The 22132-nt window shown below is 33.7% G+C and overlaps 1 protein-coding gene across 1 annotated transcript in view; it reads right to left on the bottom strand.

The window, feature by feature from the left end:
* The window catches only part of Smp_166640 (hypothetical protein), a gene marked incomplete at both ends in the record, with an annotated part of 100971 nt that overhangs the window by 8933 nt on the left and 69906 nt on the right, over positions 1-22132 (bottom strand). Inside the window, 3 exons of the mRNA XM_018798216.1 lie at positions 18963-19591; positions 19637-19897; positions 19997-20305. Of these exons, the coding sequence (XP_018653180.1) occupies positions 18963-19591; positions 19637-19897; positions 19997-20305 (1199 nt within the window). The remainder of the gene's footprint in view (positions 1-18962; positions 19592-19636; positions 19898-19996; positions 20306-22132) is intronic.

Here is a 22132-nt window from a genome sequence, read left to right as displayed (position 1 = left end):
ATTGTTCCCAGTTATTTTATAACTTTGTCCCTAATAAATGAAAAATGTATCACTAACATGCAATTTGTACATATACATATATACATGACACTTAAAGAGATTGTCATTAGTCTGATTGAATATAAATACATAATGTAAAAGAAATACCCACACTTGATTATACACAAACACACACATATATATAAACAAAGTTGAATGTTACATGATTTAATGAAGAAATAGAATAACAGTGATATAATAATGTATTCTACCTATAATAATGTTAACCTTTTTTATACCCCCTTCTTACATAATATAATATATTGTCCTGTCTCTAATATATCAGTTTATACATTTGTATATATATGTGTGTGTGTGTATTTATTGGATTGTTGAGTCTAAGTGACAATTTCTTTCATTAGTTAATAAGTATAAAATGTCTAGAAGAAAAATCTGTCAGTTAATGAGTGAATACAGTATACTTTTCCTACGGATATCATTCATTTATATATGGAATATGAATGAGATGAAGTAGGATAGTATTACTGTTGTATGTATGATATTTGACAGAAAAAAAAGTACTAAGACATCATGTAAACTTCTTCTTGCCTTGTTTAAAGTTTATAATTAAATTAGCCAAGTGTTAACTTCAATCATTAACCATTTAACATTTAAGAAGATATGATAGATCTACTGTTAAATTAGTGAAACTAGTGATTACATTGTAACTTGACCAGTAGGACTTGATCAGTATTAAAAGAACTGAACAAGTATGATATTGATTACTGATACTTAATGATCAATCAATCTAAGTAATTCAGTTCTATAGGAGATTAGTCGCTGACTGAACGTCTTAGCGGCAATATTGTTGTGAATGAGAACACAGGTGAGGACAAACAACTCTGATTTAGCGTAAATTACGTTACTTAGTAAAATGCAAAAACCATACTATGATACTCTATTTGCAAAATGTTCTTCAATTGTCTCAGGCTTCATTGTTCCTGGATTTCCACACAAATTGCTTTTTATTTCTGTTCTTCTCTTCTTGATCTTATCAATCTTCTGCCGTCAGATATTCTATTCCTTGCTCACCATATATACTACTTATGTCGATATAAGTAGCTCACACCACAGTATGGCAACTTGGACCGATGCATATGTGTGCCTGGTCGTACGTTGTAACTGACTGACTGACTGAAAAACTCATATTGCATGTATTTTATGGTGGATACGAAGGAAGTTCACATACAGTTTTATTTTAATTCATCAAATTGAAGGTCAAGATTTCAATATAAGTAGCTCACAGCACAATATATCTGATTGTAATACTGGGCGAAAAATGTCAAAAAGCATGAAAACTAATTCGAACAGGGTATCCTCTCGATCAACTCAAACCACCCAACACCTTCATTCTGTGTAATGATTGATAAAAAATAATCCCGATTTTTTGAAAAAAAGATAAGCTTGTACGAATGAGATATTGGTTAAGGCAAATGCACACACATTACGGTATATACTTTCTATAGGACTGACATATATTACAACTGACTGACTACCAAGTTATGTTCGTCAAATTCATTTTGACGCTGGTCGAATATCATCCCTCACTATTTAGAGAGTAGATTTACTGAATTGAAGAATCTTATTGTGCCTCAGTAACAACAATTAAGTGAGGAAGACCATTCTGATATTCAAACAGGCGATTTTTAGAAAGGTTGATAAGTTAGACTACTAATCAAAACTTAGACCGAAGGTCCTGGGTCCGAGTCCCACGTGCGAGATCATGGATGCGCACTGCTGGTGAGTTCCATACTAGGACGAAGAAGCCTTTCAGTGCTTACAGATTTTCAATGGTGGTCTAATATCGATCAATTCATGATCCCAATTAAAATTAAAATCAATCCATGTATTGCTTGATGTTAGTATTGTACACCACTCAATTCCATCTCCGTAGTCTATAGGTTAATTGTCCGTTCGTGAAGCCATTGTTCATGTATTCAATCACCAACAGTCAGTTCACGGATGAGCACTGCTGAGAAAACTCATACTGAGATGAAACAGCTGTCTGGTCTTTCCGGATGCTCACTTAGATTGTCATTACATAACAGTAGCCATTGATCAAATTTTAATTAGTCAATAGTCATCGAAATTATTACCAAGCTCCTTGTATATGACTGATAACACGACAGATTGCTAAGGGATTTCATTTTTGAATAAAATGAGACAACTCAATTTATTCAATTCAGAAACAAACCGAACAAGAACACAATTAAGGCGGGGAAGGGTCTGGTAAATAGTTTTGAAAATAGGTAAAGTTAGAACCTATTATTTCCGCCAAATAATCCCTATAGATTATATATATGCATGGTTTTCTACAAAGAGGGCACTTATATTACTTATGATTTTCTGAAATTTATCAATGGATAATCAGAATCATGAACGGAACTGAGATACTAAGTCTATAATTATCAAATTATGCATAGAAATCTTTAATTTAATAATCTCATGTATAATCAGAAGGGGTTTTTTGTGGAGATTTAGTATGTTTCATAGTTGAAAGCATGAGTCATTTGAAGCTAAACCATCATTGAAAACCTGGAAACACTGGATGGCCGTTTCGTCCTATTGTGGGACTCCTCAGCAGTTTCTTACAAAGTACAACGAAAGATTTGATCAATAACTATAGAACAGTTATGAGCTCTGAGCAAAAATCTCATAAATTTCATTTGAAAGCAAATCAATCAAACGGTAACTGAATATTTTTTAGAATAAAGGTAGTTAATGGCCAATGGGATTGAAAGATGACTACACAATATTGTATATATATAAACCAAGTGTAGAAATATAGTTACATGATACAGAATTAACAAACTAGTCTGAATAATAATCCATTTATAAGGGTTGTTTGAGTCTTCCCTAGAAATTACCTTTTGAACTCAGTCACTAATAAGTATATGATATTGATTACTATACTTTATATTACATACTGACTGAAACTGTAAATGTGTATTATGATATTCTTATTTATTGCTCTCAGAGTGGAACATTCACTCCCCATGACTCATAAAACTTGAGTTCAATTAATTGGGTCGTTTGTAAGTGTATACTGTTGAAGAGTTTAAGACACTAACCAGGAATTATTGGTTTTCATATGTATTGAGTAAATATCCTATTACATTCAAACAATCACATCAAATTGCAAATTTGTACTATTTTTACATACACACAGATACACTTTATACTCACCCATACACATATATATACACACCAAGTAAGATATTATATACAATGATGAACAAATATACCTACGCTGGCTCAATGGTCCAGAGGTTAAGCGCTCGTGAGCGAAACTGATAGGTTCTGGGTTCGAATCTTGTGAGGTGGGATCGTGGATATGCACTGCTGAGGAGTCCCACAATAGAAAGAAACGGCCGTTCAGTGCTTCCAAGTTTTCCATAGTGGTCTAGCTTCAGTTGACTTATGATTTCAACCACAAAAAATTACTAAAATCTCCATAAAACCCCCTTTTGAAAATATTTATGTGTACAAATTGGTCTTTTTGCATGTGTAAATAGACATGTTTTCCTCTTTTCTTCATTTTTTTTTAGAACATTAATCACCAAAAAACCACCATGACTAAAATTTTCAAAAAAAAATGAGAGAAAACAGCTAATAGGTGTTATGACGAAAAAAGAAATTAAGAATATTTAAGATTTAGGTTTCATTTTGACAATTATCATCATCATCACTACTAATAGTAGTAGTGTGAAATTACTGAAGTTTTATGTACCTAAATGGAGAGGAGAATATCATAAATTAGTTACTTACCAACATAGTTAGTTAGTTGACTACAGAGCGTAATTTATTAATGAATGACTGATATTCATAAGGACAATTTGACAACTAGCACGTACATGTATTAGAAGCATGGACAGTATTGTGTCTCCGTGTGTGTATATATGTGTGTGTGTGTGTCAAACAATAGTGACCAACTTAGCAACATTGATAAGTTTATACCAGTTAAATAGTTGAAACGTTCAAGATGTTAATATTGTCGTTGTAAATTAGTCTATTTCACATCCTACCACAGAAATACACAACGTCTCTCTTATTCATTACTAAAATGTCTAATCCATAGAGAGAAATTCATGTGTAAATATGAGAATCTTTTCATGGGAACCATATTCATACATACACACATACACACAACCACGTATACATACAGATAGACCATTAAAAATCAACCTTTATAATTACAATCATTACAGAATGAATATTACCAAGTACTAATTGACGATATATCTCTAATTTGACAGTTGGAAGATATATATTTCACTATTCAAAGGTGTTAAATTAAAAAATAGAAAACAAATCTTAGTTACTAAGATTAAACACTACCAGTATAATAAAGAATAGAATCTACTTGAAAAAAAAAGAAATAATGTCTAAGTAATAACTGTTATTTACTTATTTATTTTTGATTAAAGTTGAATATTGACTAACAGTAACATTCAGGACACTTGTTTCGTCCTATTTTGGACTCATCAGTTATATGTAGCTGATATACTTTGATGTTAATGTTCACATGAGGATTTGAACTCATAACATTCAACTTCGAAAGTCCAACACACAATATCTACTGAGTTACTGACTTCAAACAGACATTAACATGTTCAATCAGATATGATGAACATTACACATTAAAATATAATTACTGCCGGTTATTATAGACATTGACAAGTTAATGTAAATAAATGAACATTTGATAACTTAAACATAATGAAATCATTTGGTTGATAATTAATGTCATTAGATTAACCATAGAGTAATAATTGATTGTAATCAACTTCTAATTATACTGTACAGCATCCCCTCCTTCCTACAATCAACTGTTGATTCAATACACATTTGAATTAATCGATTATCTTAGTGGTTTAATACATGAGCCGATCTAAGCTAGACCGCCATTGAAAACCTGGAAACACTGAACGGTAGTTTCGTTCCAACACGGGACTCCTCATCAGTGCGCGCCCATGATCCCTCACCAAAGGGACTCCAACCCAGGAACTACGGTGTCCCTCGTGAACGCTTAATCTCTAGACTACTGAGATAGGATCCAATGGTGTTAGTGTCTATAACTTCAACCAACTCATGATCTTGCATAACCATTCATCCATTGTCTGAAGTAGATAACTGTCTCATACCCGACACAGGTTGAGCTCCACTGGTCACGGCTTCTCACTAGAACTCTAATAAATCTACCTTGGAGCTAGTCACTAGTGAGCATGTGATTACTATCAGAATGGGGATTCGTGGCCGTTCAGCTCTCCCAGGTTTTCAATGGTGGTCTAGCTTAGATTTACTCATGAATTCAATCGTTAAAATCACTACAGTCACCACAAATCTCCTTTCTAATAATAATAAATTATCCTTGTGAAACGCAAGGTCATTCATTTCATCATGAACTGATATTTGAACTGAATAATTAGTGAAACTGAAGATGGAACAGATAGATACTTCATTTAATGATTCCCATTTTAATTCTTGATATAGAGAACTGATCATCCTATCCAATTGAGGTTCAACTATCTCGTTTCTAAAATAGCTGATCTTTGTCAGAAATAACTCCATATTGATCAGTATTTTTAGTGTTTAAACGTAGTTTATCAGTTTAATGCTTCTCCAGCACAATGTATTATTACTCTACCCAAAACAAGATTAATAGCAAAGGACAATAAAAGATAGTGGTGTAATATCATGGGCTCATTGAAACTAGAACTGTATACCTAGCTCAACCCCCTAGATGTTAAGTGTTTGCCTACGAAACCGACGGCCCAGGTTTTTATCACCTGTATCAGGGTGATGGATGCTCACTACTAAGAAGTCCCATACAAGGATGAAACTGTTGCCCAGTGCTTCCCGATTTTCAATGGTTGTTTAACTTGAATCGGTTCGTGATCTCAATAAAACAATATCAACATGAGACCATTATTGTTTTCTTCAAACTTTAATATGCTGTCTAACAAATGTTAAATGAAGTTATAAACAATGCAGAATCTAATACACATATTTATATTGATTCGATAGGAAATAACGAATCAGCAGTATAAGTAGTATAAGTATTTTAAGGCTATGGGTGGATGTATCTGCACCAATAATACCAACTCCAAACCATGTTATCCAGCGTCTCGAACTATAGGTCACGATAATCGAGCGAAACTGTAACCAAATAGTGAGCGCCTATCTACACAGTTCAGTCTACCAGTCACTAACGTCATGGAATAATGCCATGTCTTTGTCTACTCTATCCCTAACTTCCACACTAACAAACATCATGTATCCAGGTAGGTAGTGACTGTGCATAAGTTACGCATGTATTAACTACCTTAGTTGATCAATATTCACTACCACATCAGTCGATTCAGCACTGTTAGAACTCTGTTTCTAATCTCAAGGTTGTTCACTCGATGGTCCTGACTGATCCAAGCAACCTTTCAAAAGTACAATATGATTGAATACGAGTAACCTATAAATATCCTCTACAATAATATACCATATTTCATAATTACAAAGTAAAACTCCTGTTTAAAATACAACTAACCACCTCATCAGCTTTCTGTTTTAATCATTAAATTCACTATTGAACTAAAAGAAAAATTAACATTCATTGATGTACCACAACATATTGAATAGGGTTGTGTTGTTTGCGCAGAAACTGCAAAAACTAAGGTCATAGGTATATCTATATGTATATATTCCCTGTCTATAATTGAACATTGAATGGTTTTGTTTTTTTTCGATTAAAAATTTTACTCCATTGAAGAAAAAAAATGAAAATTTAATAAACTAACAAACACAAACATTGAAAGGTAAAAGAATAATCATCTCTCGTCCTCTCGTCTCTCTCTCTCTCTCTGTGTGTCTCTTTGTGCACACATACACACACTCAAACGAAAGCCACCTGTCAGTGTATTTATTTACTGACTGTTTATTCTTCTAAAGTTCATTAACCAAACATACACACGCACACAAACAAATACCTACTACTGATGAATAGATAAATAGATAAATGAATAAAATGAAGAACATAAAGAAAACTCATCAGGAGGGCGACAGTCAACGAGTAAACAAGATAGAACTAACATTGTGTTAGTTTTTTTTTGTTTTTTTTTTAAAGCTGAAGTTTAACATTGACATAAAGATAAATAGAAATGAAAATAAAAATAAACAGAAAAGAATAAAATGAAGAAAAAACTTTAAAATACAAAAATGGATATTATTATCTCATTGTTAGAAGGGGTGTTTTGTAGAGATTTACTATTTTCATAATTGAAAGCGTGAGTCAATTGAAGCTAGACCACCAGGGAAAACCTGGAAGTACTGGATGGCCGTTTCGTCTTATTATGGGACTCCTCAGCAGTGCGAACTGAAGACAATTGGTGAACGGTTGCTCAACTTCATGGATCATTTGAAGTTAGACATTAATACCGTTGGGTGCCGGCTCAGTGGTATATCGGTTAAGGGCTTCGGCTCGAGACCTATACGTCTTGGGTTCGAATCTCGCGAGTGCGGGATCATGGATGCTCACTGCCGAATGGTTCCGTGTTGGGAAGAAACAGCCGTTCAGTGCTTCCAAGTTTCCCATGTTGGTCTAGCTTCAATTGACTTATGTTTCAACTATAACATTATAAAATGGTTTAATCTATAAACAACTTATGTAACTCATGTTAGCAACAACTAGAATATTACCATTAGTAGTAATAGTAATAATAATGGTTATTGTCCTACTATAAATAGTATTAGTATGACAGTTGTTCAAATCATATTATCTATCAACTTTACAAACTATTAGCAACATCATACTATTGATAACATGAATTAAAAAAAAAGGAATCATTTTGTAGACAGTTGTTCATTACTATTTTCTCGTGTATTTATTTACCATGACTGATATTGTTGGTGTGTAGGGTAAAACTGTGAAAACAAGTGAATTGGACAATTAGTTCATTTGTTAAGCAGTCAGTTATATAGATGAATACAAACATACAAATACATACTAACAGATATACCCTTTTTTCCTCTAATAAATAAAACTTGTCAGAACTGATCATAAGTAATGATGTATTCTATATATGTATTTGGTACTATAATATAAATACATATTAATAAGTATAGTGGTACCTATGATAGATCATCTTAGATTATTTTACATGTAAGAAATGACATTGATGTGTATAGTACACATTATAAGTAAGCAGTGTCAGTTTGTTAACCACATTTAGATTGACTAGTAAATTAGTTTATTAGTTTGTCTGTTCCAATATCTTACTATCATAGATTGTATTTCGAGAATCCAGTGATCAGTTGTAGTATCTTGAATTGAACCTAATTTTAACAGTTATTTTTTAAGATGTACAAAAAACCCTATAATGTCAAATTGTTTGAATGGCCTATATGTTATACCATGAAGTATATACATAGAAACATATTCTGGTTGAAAAGTTTCATGTTGAGTAAAGTGAACTTCAAAACTCCGCCTGTAGCTCCTCCAGGGGCTACTGCCGGTCCCAAGCCCGGGTAAAGGAGGAGGGTTGGGCATGGGGTTAGCGACCCCATCCCATAGAAAACCAACTCGCTAAAAAAACGCTAACCAGAAAAAATCATTCAAACCATTTAAACTCTGCCCTGGGAGTAGAAGGAATAATTATGACGTCTCATGATGAAAGCCGAGTTCCTTCGGAAGTCATGAGGCCGATGCACCTTCTTACAACCAGAGCGACAATTTTTATAGGTACATGGAATGTCCGGACAATGTGGGAGACCGACAGAGTCTTCCAAATTGCTGCGGAAATGAGGAAATACAACCTGGAAGTGCTTGGAATCAGTGAAACACATTGGACGCAGGTTGGACAACAACGACTGTCTTCAGGGGAACTTCTGTTATACTCCGGTCATGAAGAAGAAAATGCCCCACATACACAAGGAGTGGCACTGATGCTGTCTAGAAAAGCACACAATGCACTTATAGGATGGGAATCTCATGGACCGAGGATCATCAAAGCCTCCTTCAAAACAAAGAGAGAGGGCATTACAATGAACGTCATCCAATGTTATGCGCCGACCAACGACTACGATGAAGACACTAAAGACCAATTCTACGATAGGCTGCAGTCAATCTTCGAGAAGTGCCCAACCAAAGACCTGACAATTCTGATGGGAGATCTCAGTGCCAAGGTTGGAGTGGACAACACTGGATACGAAGACGTCATGGGACGACATGGACTGGGAGGAAGGAACGAAAACGGTGAGAGATTTGCAAACCTATGTGCCTTCAATAAACTGGTCATAGGTGGCACCATATTCCCACACAAAAACATACACAAAGCCACTTGGATTTCACCGGATCACACTACACAGAATCAAATCGACCAAATCTGCATCAATAAAAAAAGTTCAGGAGGACGATGGAGGATGTGAGAACCAGAAGAGGAGCTGATATAGCATCCGATCACCATTTGCTGGTCGCCAAGATGAAACTAAAACTCAAGAAGCAGTGGACAACGGCGCGGACAACATCACAAAAGTTTAATACGGCCTTTCTTCGAGATGCTGACAAACTCAACGAATTTAACATAGCCCTCAGCAACAGGTTCGAGGCCTTTCATGACCTACTCAATGGAGAGGGAACCACCATAGAGAGCAGCTGGAAAGGTATCAAGGAGGCAATCGTTTCAACATGTCAGGAGGTTCTGGGCCAAAAGAAGCACCATCACAAGGAATGGATCACTGTTGGTACACTGGATAAAATTGAAGCAAGGAGGAACAAGAAGGTAGCAATCAATATCAGCCGAACAAGAGCAGAAAAAGTCAAGGCACAAGCCGAATACACAGAAGCAAACAAGCAAGTGAAGAGGAGCATCAGGACCGACAAACGTAAATATGTGGAAGATTTAGCGATTACAGCGGAAAAGGCTGCAAGAGAGGGAAACATGAGACAACTGTATGATACAACAAAGAAACTTGCTGGAAATTACCGTCAACCAGAAAGACCAGTGAAAAACAAGGAAGGCAAAGTAATCAACGATATTGAAGAACAACGAAACAGGTGGGTGGAACACTTCAAGGAACTCTTGAATCGACCAGCTCCACTGAACCCACCCAACATCGAAGCAGCACCCACAGACCTCCCAATCGATATTGGCCCACCAACAATTGAAGAGATCAGCATGGCCATTAGACAAATCAAGAGTGGCAAAGCAGCGGGACCAGACAACATCCCGGCAGAGGCACTGAAAGCAAATGTAACAGCAACTGCCAAGATACTACACATTCTCTTCAGTAAGATTTGGGACGAAGAACATGTACCAACAGACTGGAAAGAAGGACTTCTCATCAAGATACCAAAGAAAGGTGATCTGAGCAAGTGCGACAACTACAGGGGCATCACTCTTCTCTCAATACCAGGAAAAGTCTTCAACAGAGTATTGTTAAACAGGATGGAGGATTCCGTGGACGCTCAACTTCGAGATCAACAAGCCGGATTTCGTAAGGATAGATCGTTCACAGATCAAATCGCAACTCTACGTATCATTGTGGAACAATCAATCGAATGGAATTCATCACTGTACATCAACTTCATCGACTACGAGGAGGCATTTGATAGCGTGGACAGGACGACACTATGGAAGCTTCTTCGACACTACGGCGTGCCTGAGAAGATAGTCAACATCATACGGAACTCCTATGATGGACTAAACTGCCAAATCGTCCACGGAGGACAACTCACCGACTCGTTCGAGGTAAAGACCGGTGTTAGGCAAGGTTGCCTACTCTCACCCTTTCTCTTTCTCCTGGTCATCGACTGGATTATGAAGACGTCAACATCTGGAGGAATGCACGGGATACAGTGGACAGGCAGGATGCAGCTTGACGATTTAGACTTCGCGGATGATCTGGCTCTTCTATCACAAACGCAACAACAAATGCAGGAGAAAACGACCAGTGTAGCAGCAGCCTCAGCAGCAGTAGGTCTCAATATAAACAAAGGGAAAAGCAAGACTCTCCGATACAATACAACATGCATCAATCCAATTACACTTGACGGAGAAGCTTTGGAGGATGTGGAAATCTTTACGTATCTGGGCAGCATCATTGATGAACACGGTGGATCAGATGCAGATGTGAGGGCGCGGATCGGCAAAGCAAGAGCAGCATACCTACAGCTGAAAAACATCTGGAGCTCAAAACAATTGTCAACCAACACCAAGATTAGAATTTTCAATACAAATGTCAAGACAGTTCTTCTGTATGGGGCAGAGACGTGGAGAACTACGAAAGCCATTATCCAGAAGATGCAAGTGTTTATTAACAGCTGTCTACGCAAGATACTTCGGATCCGATGGCCAGACACTATCAGCAACAAGTTACTGTGGGAGACAACAAACCAGATTCCAGCGGAGGAAGAAATCAGGAAGAAGCTCTGGAAGTGGATTGGGCACACTTTGAGGAAATCACCCAATTGTGTCACGAGACAAGCCCTCACATGGAATCCTGAAGGTCGAAGGAGAAGAGGAAGACCAAAGAACACATTACGCCGAGAAATAGAGACAGACATGAGAAGAATGAACAAGAACTGGATAGAACTAGAAAAGAAGGCCCAGGACAGAGTGGGTTGGAGAAAGCTGGTCGGCGGCCTATGCTCCATTGGGAGTAACAGGCGTAAGTAAGTAAGTAAGTAAGTAAAGTGAACTTCAAAAGTTAAATGATGAATAACTGAATTCATAGGAAATGATGAGTGGCAAGTCCCTGGAAATTTTTTTATAATATTGCTAGAGCAGCTTCGTGGTAATGCATTTGAAAATGACACCGGTTAAAGCGGGTTGGAATATTTCAAGCAGCATCAGTTTCATTAATAAGCTTTATTGATGAATTCTAATTAGGATAAAATGATAATCGAACAGGGTTTATTGTCAATTACCTCTTATAATTTGTCTCATCATCAGTCAGTCAGCTACAACGTAGGACCAGGCACATATATGCATCGGTCCAAGTTGCCATATCTCGTTAGCACAACAAGATGAACACCAGATTCATAGAAGTAGTTAATTTAGTGGTGGTAGTATATAAAATATAGGTTGCATATAAGGATATAGTATAGGAAGGAAGAAACGTTATGAAGCAATTTTAATATTAAGGTTTAAGGGAAGATAAAGAGTATATACACCTACGCCATTGTGATCGATTCTGAGCCATGTCAACTAGAGTCTCCAAACATTGGTTACGATAGTCACGCGGACCGCAACCAGGTAGTCTGCATCTGCCAACATGGCTCAGACTAGAAGTTAGTAACTTCAAGCACTGATGCCACGTTTTGGTTTGGCCGCCCCTAACTTTCTTGCAACCATCCCCTACACTAGTCAGCATACCGCGTCTTGGTAAACGGTGTTCAGGCATACGTAACACGTGCCCTAACCATCTCAGTCGATGAAGATTCATGACCTCATCAATTGATTTACCATCATTTCCTAATACCCTGCGTCGAACCTCACTATTACTTACCCGGTGATCCCAGGAGATGCGAGCAATATTTCTAAGACATCTATGGTCAAATACTAGTAACTTACGAGTATCTTCTACTCTTAATCTTAATCTGTCTCATCATAGGCCTTTTGTAACTAAATGATAAGCTCATATTCACCTGTCTGATTAATACGAGGAATATAGGATGTAATCACTAAATGCTTCATGAGAAAACACTACCGAACGAGATATACCGCACAGAAAAAACACAATAAATTACTTTTCATCTTAAAAACACCTCTTGAATTCAATAAACTTCCCACTTCAATCAATTATCAGTGTTAAATTTTGAAGTCTAATAAGTTCTCCATTCTTTTTATTGTCTCATTACTTATGGTTATATGTGGTAGATCATATCAGAAGAATGTTATTTACTATGATCTTTAATGGTAATTCAATGTTAGACTTTTATTAAATAATACATTAGAGAATTCTTGCAAACTGAAATAAATTGAACAGCTAATATAGCCTAGTTTTGGAATTCTTTAATAGTATACAATTACAATATTAAAAAGAGTTACAGTGATTTTGATGTTGGTTTGTTCTCTGATCTGGATGGTTTGGTCGTGGAGCTCAGAGAACAAACCAACATCAAAACCACCCACCTAAGCTACAAATCTTCTCCACCATCTCAAAGAGTTACAGTGGAAACCTTCGAAATCGTCCTACAATCTGAAATCCAATAATTTCGAATTTCAAATTTAGTTAATTTATGTATCATATCGAATGTTATCGGTTAACATCAACTTAGGTTGCTATGTCACATCATTGGGGATAAACGAAAATATTATGACAAATCTCAAAGTAGTAGAATTAGTGTAAGTATCAATATTGGTAGAAAATATTAGGTATAAACAGTATGATTTAAGAAGAAAGAATAAATTCATGGAATTCAAAACAAAGTGTACGATTATAAGCAAAGGTGGATAGTGGCTGGCAGTGGAATCCAAGACGCGCGTTTCGTCCTATGTGGGAATCGTCAGATGGATGTACCTCCATCCATCCCTTGTGCGAGATCGTAAATGAGCACTGTTGAGGGCTACCACGTTTTCAATGATGATCTTACATCGATTGATTCATGACCCTAATCAAAAATGGTTTCATGTTTTTTCACTACAAATTTAATTTAGAATAGATACACATGAAAATGACTATTGATGTCATATTATGTAATGATTATCACTTCAATTCAATTCAATGTTCCCTTAAGTTTAACTTGTGAATTCTACTTCCTGGATATTGTTCCAGTAAACTTTCATATATATTCACTTAGTGTTTCATGTGTGTATTTCTGTATTTGAGTGTGTGTATGTGTGTGTATGGGAGCATACAAACCATATTTATCTTACTATAATGTTCTTAAATAGACAATATTAACTTTTTTATTGGAATATCTAAATGTTATGCAATCAATTTTCAATTCTCTTGTTACTTGTCAATGTAACAAAAAAAGAATTACATTGTCAAATCATTGAATTACAATCGCTTCCAGTAATCATTTCATCATTCAAATGATACATTTATTTAAAAATAATCTACTTCCTCTTTTAGTCACACACACATATATACACATAAAGATGTATACATACGAAAGTTCTACCAAACACTCCCACTTTTCATTGACAATGAAAGTTTGTCAATTGTGTACCTCCTTTTTTTTCTTTTAAAGATGGTCAGTGAGTAAAATAGTCCCGTTAAGGATATATATATATATACATATTTGTCCAGTAAATACGCTTAGAAGTAACTTGACAACAGAAGTGTAAATAATATAAACCACTAGGTAATTAAATTAATGAAAGGAGTTAGTTTTACTAAAATTAATGAATTTCAACTGCAACCATTAATTATTATTATTGATTTGTAATTATAACCAGTCCTAAAATTCCTACGATTACACCACCCTTTATGAATGAATGGTATTACTATTATTGTTATGACGACTGTCATTAATAATTTAGTGTCAGACAATAAATTACACATTTATTATCATTTAAATAGTTTAATATAAAAAAAATGACTAGTTGATATAAGTATTATTGATAATTTATTGGTTAGTAGTATATAAGTGAAATTAGGAAAAAATCCTTACTATTACTAGTAGTAGTGTGGTGTGGTCTACTTATATCCATATAAGTAGTATATGGTGTCAGACATAGAATGTATTTTGGCAGAAGACCGATGAGGAAAGAACTGAAATGAAGCGCAATCGGTAAGAAAATGCATGAACAATGAAATTATAGAAGAAATAGTGAAGATTGAGACAATCTGGTTGTTATTTTGTAAATTAGCTGTCCATTATATGGTTATCAGAATTTACTGAGATAGTCTGTAATTTTTGCTTAAATACATTCGATTGTCCCCAACCAGTGTTCTATTCACTACAGTAGTAGTAGTGTTTAAGATGAGGAAATAGGATTTTGTAGAATAGATAGATTGTATTTAATAGTAGAATTCAAGAAGCGTGTTTCACCTTAATTTGAACTCGTTCGTTCGATGCACCTACATTGTTGGAGTGTTTATGTTCACATTGGGAGTGTGACTAAACACATCTTATTGAGGACTATATCACTAAAAGTCTCTAACAACAAATTATAATTAATGTAACGACTTGTTTATTTTTACCGAAGGGGATACATCTATTCTAATATAGCTCAAACCAATAGTCAATGAATTCACAAACTAACTCAGTGTAACATTGTCACAAGTTTCGTTGGTCAGCTTTAAATAACTTAGAGCCTAAGATATATATATATATATATATATATATATATATCAGTCTAATCTAACATTATCATATAAGCATGGAGCGACGAGAAGGTTATTGTAATAGTAGTAGTATGGTGTATGCTAACTACATAGACAAACATAAATAGTATATAACACCAATCGAAAGTGGAAAACCTAGCAGCAGAAAGCTATGAAGATCGACTAAAAAAAACGGAAACGGAACTAGAAAGGAATTGTGAACTTGGAGAATCATACAAGATGTGAAGTAAAAATAATGAAAATTTTGAAATGAAGTATTCAATGTATGGTTCTCATATTCGACCAAGAGACTATATAATTTTGTGTTACAACTGGTTGTCCCCACCTGTGTTCTCGTTCATTACAGTAGTAGTAACAGTAGTGTGAGTAGTAGTGATAGTATCAGTGACAGTAGAATAACACTACGACTGTAGAATGCGATTCATCTTGTAAAAAATTTCCGATATTTCGTAATAAGTTTAAACAAATTATAAAATCATCATAAAAACATTTTTATCTGAAATCATCCCGAATTCCATTTGTTTATTAGTTCTATGGAGAAGTATGAACCAATTCGCTTAGTGAAACATTGGAATTATTTGAATTTTAATCTTAGACATTATTACAAGTATAATTTCTTTTTCAAATTACATTTAACTTCTTATACATATTTTAATAGTTGAGATCATGAATCACTTGAAGCTAGACCGCCATGGATAACCTGCAAGCACTGGACGGTCATTTCGTCCTGTTGTGGGACTCCTCAGCAGTGCACATCCACGATCCCGACACGTGAGATTCGAACCCAGGACCTATCAGTCTCGCGCCAGAGCACTTAACCACTAGACCAGTGAACCGGCCAGCATCCAACAGTGTTAATGTCGAACTTCATCCGATTTCATACTGTAAGGACGGCTCGTCGGTAGACTCTAGGAAGCCTTAAGAAGCCCAGGAAGAGCCACAGACATTCCATCCAGTCACGGCTAGGAGAATGTTCTAGAATGTCGACGTGTAACTTCCCCATTGGATGGATTAGCATGACCACTATGTGCCTATTGGTTGACCGAAATGATGATTTACATTCAGCCAAAAAACTATAAATACACGAGATTTCTGTACTATATTTTGACACTGATTTGGGGGAATAAACTTCCTACTTACTAGTCTTTGTATTCTCTCTTTTGCGACGTTGCGGGTTCTATCGTTCAAGTAGTCTAGTAGTTCGCGGCATATTAAGAATCAAAGCTCTAGATATAACACATAAATACTTTAAAAGAATGCTCATGTCATTCATGAAATCAATCTATCTGCCAATAGGATTTAAAGGAACACGATCATGAAATATTACTTATCCGTTCCTATTCTACGTGGTCTCACTATTAATAATGTAGAAGTAAACATTTACTTTTTGAAGATCTCTGCAATTTACAAACGAGACCTCTTTATTTACAAAACTGCCCATCAAAATATTTTACTATTTGTAAACACAGTGGTTAATGATTAACTTAGAGATAAATTATACGTATATATATATGGTGGAGTTAAAGCGGAAATTAGAATTTAGACAGTTTCTGTCATATACTACTGATCATATATAAATAATATTTTAATTAATGTCTGCATATCTTTAAAGTTCAATATTTTTTTAAAAAAATTAACGATATTCAATCCAAATGATGAATTTATCAAATGTAACTAATGAATGAATAATGATAATAAATAATGATTTATATTTAATGGTTTAAATCTAAATTGACCAGCAAAGCTGGATATGACAATAGGGTTGGAAAGCTTAGAAACTTAGAGATTACTTAATATATAATAATGATGCTTTCTACCAAAATTTCCATGAATATAATACTCAACTTTTTCATAGTGTTTAGGCTTAGGAAGTATATTTGTAGAATGAATCAAAATGGTATATACATTCGGTTATGGATATATCAATTGCTTCCAAGTCGTGATAAACCATCTTTACTCGGATATCTATAACAGGCTAGTTATATATCTTCTCTATATGTATCTGTGTTTTATGCCTATTGATCTGTATGTGAATCTTGAAAATATTTGTATTACAAGCATGAACTGCACTCAAATACATTCTTCTCATCTAAAACAAAGACAAAAGTCATGACACTAAGGGATCTACTTTAAAAAACCCTGAGATACTATAAGTGCATTATTCATAATGAAAGATGTTTTATTTTAGGTAAATATGTTGGTGAAAAATGATGAATACTACGAGTCATATCTCAACCATTCATTTATCAAATACATGTTTATATAATCAATTTCAAATTACAATTTATATGTGATAGTTAGTGAACCTATCTAACAAAACAAATGAATGTAATTAAAATCAGAGTTTACGTCTTTGACTCTTTTTAAGAAAAGATGAATAATGGCTAGCAGTGGAATCCAGGACAAGGCGTGTTTCGTTCTGTTTGGGACTCGTCAGCTGGGTGTATCTCCATCTCACAGTTGATGTTCACTCTGGGACTTCAACCTAGTACCGTTCGCTTAAAACATCATCACTTTATCCACTTAGCTATTGAGTTCTGACAGTCACTTGCTTGTGCAATGGGGTGAAGTTTAATTTTACTTGGTATTGTTTGCTTGTATCTTCCCATTGTTATTTAGTACTGTAAGTGATCAGTCTCTTGTTGACATATGTCAGTCAGTCAGTCAGTCACAATGTAGAACTTCGTACATACGTACATCAGTTCGAGTTGCTATACCACATTAACACAGAGATGCACTTGTTGATTCAAATCTCATAGTGGTAGAAGTAGTAAGAGTATAAGCAGTAATCAGAAAGATTAGGATCTACATCTCTAGGATCGTCTTTTTTTCTCACGAAATAATTAAGATTTATTGTTAGTGTAACAATGTCACTGTTTGCCCAAAGTTGATTCCTTTTTTTAATAGTAAAAATAGAAAGGAAAATGTTAACCTTTACACCTAAGACGATTTATTTATAGATAAACCAGATGGAAATTATGTGTACAAAATGAAAAAAAATTGTCTTGAAATAATCTTGACCCAATAGAACTACATTATTCAAATGTTTCAGGTGATTTAAACAGAAATTTTAGTATATTCGTATTGTGACTAGTAATGGAATTTAGGTTGCATGCTTAAACTCTATTTCGAACCACTCAACTGATTACACTTACATCCTGATATGCTGATATTCACGCACATCCATTATTGACTGGATTGATATAAGCAAAAATCCTTTTTCTCTAAAAATAACTATCAGTATGAGATTGATTGAAGTTAGACTTGTACATCCTTGAATCCTGGATCAGTGGTCGTGTAGTTAAGAATTAGTTCATGAGACTGAAAGGCTAGGCTCTAGTTACCTTTTTTGGAGCCATGAATGTGCACTTCTGAAGAGTCCTACACTAGAAGAAAACAGTCATCAAATGCTTCCCAGTAGCCAACAGTTTACTTAGATCGCTTTATGTTTTGCAAAAGTAACATTTATTATGTACTGACAAGTTTACAAACTACCTCTTATTTATTCCTAATATATATGTATAGGGAGAATGACACAAATAATCATCCATTTCAATCTAATGTATTGATAACCTTTTGTTTTTCAAACTGAAAGAATTCAATTTTCAATTTTTCAAAAAAAAAATTTGACTTACTTGTCTACTAACAAGAACACCAACAGTAAATAAACCAGCTGTCAACCATGCTACCACATGTTCTCTAGCTAAACAAGCTGAAACTTGATCAGATTTTGATGTGAACACCATACTATATTTCTGTTGTTGTTGTTGTTGACAATAATCATGATTATGATTATGATGATTTATGGTTGTTGACCAACTACTATTATCTCGTTTTATACCATTAGTTATTGTATGATTTAATGTATTTTGAAAATTTGGTTGATACTGTTGTTGTTGTTGTTGTTGTTGTACATTTGTAGGTATTGTATTTAATATTGGATTGTTTGGATTATTATTATTATTAGTAGTTTGATGCTTTTTTGTTGAAGGTTGCATCAATCTTTCATTCATAATAATTTCTGATTGATTCCAATTGAATGAATTTTCTGTACAGAAACAAAATGAATTAATTGGTAAACAATAACAATTTGATTCAGTATTGATTTCATCTGCATTATTGAATTGTTTATTATGATGACTACAAGTATTACGTAATTGTGGTGAATGAGTATTACAACAATAAGAACTAATATATGATGTAATCATACTAATTCTTTGTAATGACCAATGTATAACAAGCATTGTCCACCATATATAACTAGCTATAGAAAAAAAATATTGTATTATAAATATAAATACACATAAACCATTATCTAAACCTTCTTGTAAACGAATTCTTTGACCAGAATCTAAATCTTGTCCACATGTTATATTAGTTCTACCTAGAATTAAACTTAAACAAAAACCTAATGCATAAAATAATTGACATAATGCAATATAAATAATTGGTTTTTCATTGAAACGAAAATGAGATAAATTCATGATATAACGTATTAATGTATAGATTGTAATTAAACTACATATACAAGCTAATATACTAGTCCACATAATTGATAATTGTTTAGCTTCTGTTGTATATAGTATATTTGAATCACATAATGGTGCACATCGTCCAGTACGATTAATATAGATATAAAATATTGATTTTTTTAAATGGGAACAATAACGTATTGATTGAGCTAATTGGGGTAATGATAATGGATATTTATTAAAATGTGATGTAATCAATGTATTAGGTAAAAATGATTTAGTTGTTAAAAATTCACCGGTTAATTTCTCCATAATTTGATTTAATTCTAATTGTTCTTTATCATTATCATCATCATTATCTTTTGTTCCTTTGATTGGTACTTGTTGTTTCATTTCATTGTTAGGAGTTTTTTCATTGTCTAAAGTGATAACTTGTAACATTTGTTTAACAGATGAATCTAATGGTAAATCTTTATGATTTGGTTTATTGATTTTGTCTTTTAATTCTAGATTATTATTACTATTACTATCACTACTACTACTACTACTGATGGCACTTTTCGATGGATTGATATCTTCTTCTAAATCTTCTGGACCTTCCATACACATTGCACCACCAACACTATTTTTCAAAGGGAATTGTGAACAATTCAAATTTTCTGGCCAATTAAAATCAAATACTCTAAGAACTGGTGCACATCTAGCACGTACATGTTCACATAATGGACGACATGGTCCAATTAAATAATGTGTATTTACATCACACATTGGTGTATAAATAGAACATAAGAAAAAATTTAATTTTGATGAACATTTATAAGTAATTAATGGTTTAAATGTTTGTAATTGATGCCTTGCATCAAATTGTGTCTCTTGTCCAATTAAATTTGGCATACCAGTATAATTATAAAAAGTATTTTGACATTCTGGTATTTGTATTGGTACCGGTTTCATACAACGTTGTTGACCATATGTTGTTGATGTTGATGTAGGACTAGTGTAAATTAATTTGAAGCATAAACTATGTAGAAGTAATATAATTAACATGATATATAATAATTTACAATATTCCTGCTGAAAGAAGGATATACATTAGAAAATCACTTCATGAAAGTCCATCCATCCATCCATTCATCCATCCATCAATTCATTCATTCATTTATCTACATATATATATATTCATGAGATCATCATTTGATCAACGTTAATTTGATCTGATCAAATTTAGTCTATAAAAGATCGCAAAAAGAGAAAAAATCAACTAAATTATTTCTTTTATTAATAATAAATATTGTATAATTGTATAGTGACAAAAATCAGAATTGTTTACAAAATATTTGATTTATTTATTTATTTATTATCATGATTTCAGTAGACACCATTGTATTGTGTGTGTGTGTGTATGTATATGTGTATGTTGTGTTGTGTTGTGCCTCTGTATTCTATTCAATCATATATGATTGGCAGTTTGATAAAGATTAATGGAGATTGGATAAAAAGTTAACCTCATCGTTGATTGGTTCATTAAAATCATGTGACTGTACAATAAATAAATAAATATATATACCTGAGATAACCAATCAAAATGTGACAAAATAAACAACTATAGTTGATTAATGTACATGGAAAATTAGTTTTTTTTTTCAAAAAAATAACAACAGAAAACAGGTAAAGATTTGTAATTTATGACAATATTCAGTATAAATCACTGATTTATATTGATGTTTATTATGGGTTATTAAATAATGAAAAAGTGAATACTAGACTGTATACAATAATAGAAAAAATTATATAGTTGAGATCATGAGTCAATTGAAGCTAGACCATCATGGAAAACCTGGAAGCAATGGACGGTCGTTTTGTCCTATTGTGGGACTCCTCAGCAGTGCACATCCACGAGAAGCAATAATGTTCATAAAAAGATTCCTCAGTTCATTTTTGGTTATGGCATAAAATTCATCAAGTTTATGAATAAATAAAAAGACAAACAAACATCATTTTCAGATATTCATAATGTTTGATACTTGATTAAAATGAAAAAAAAGAACAAAAACAATATTGAATTATAAGCAAAGATGGATTTAGGCTATAAAGAGGCAATACACACAGTATGCACATATGCCAATAAGAGACTGACCAGTTGCAGTCCTAAGCATCAATGGGAAGATCCAAACAAACAATACTAAGTAAATTTCAATACTGGATTTTGTTTACACAACCAATTATTATGATTCTATTTGATTGAAAATAAAAGAAAACATACTACAAAATGAAAACAAATAATAAAACAAACAAAAAACATGATCATTTGTTTTACTATAACTAAAAATGAT

Source organism: Schistosoma mansoni, chromosome 6 (genome assembly GCF_000237925.1).
Source record: "Schistosoma mansoni strain Puerto Rico chromosome 6, complete genome".
NCBI classification, from domain to species: Eukaryota; Metazoa; Platyhelminthes; class Trematoda; order Strigeidida; family Schistosomatidae; genus Schistosoma; species Schistosoma mansoni.
Note: the sequence above shows the minus strand (reverse complement) of the source record. Positions and strands in the feature narration are given on the sequence as shown.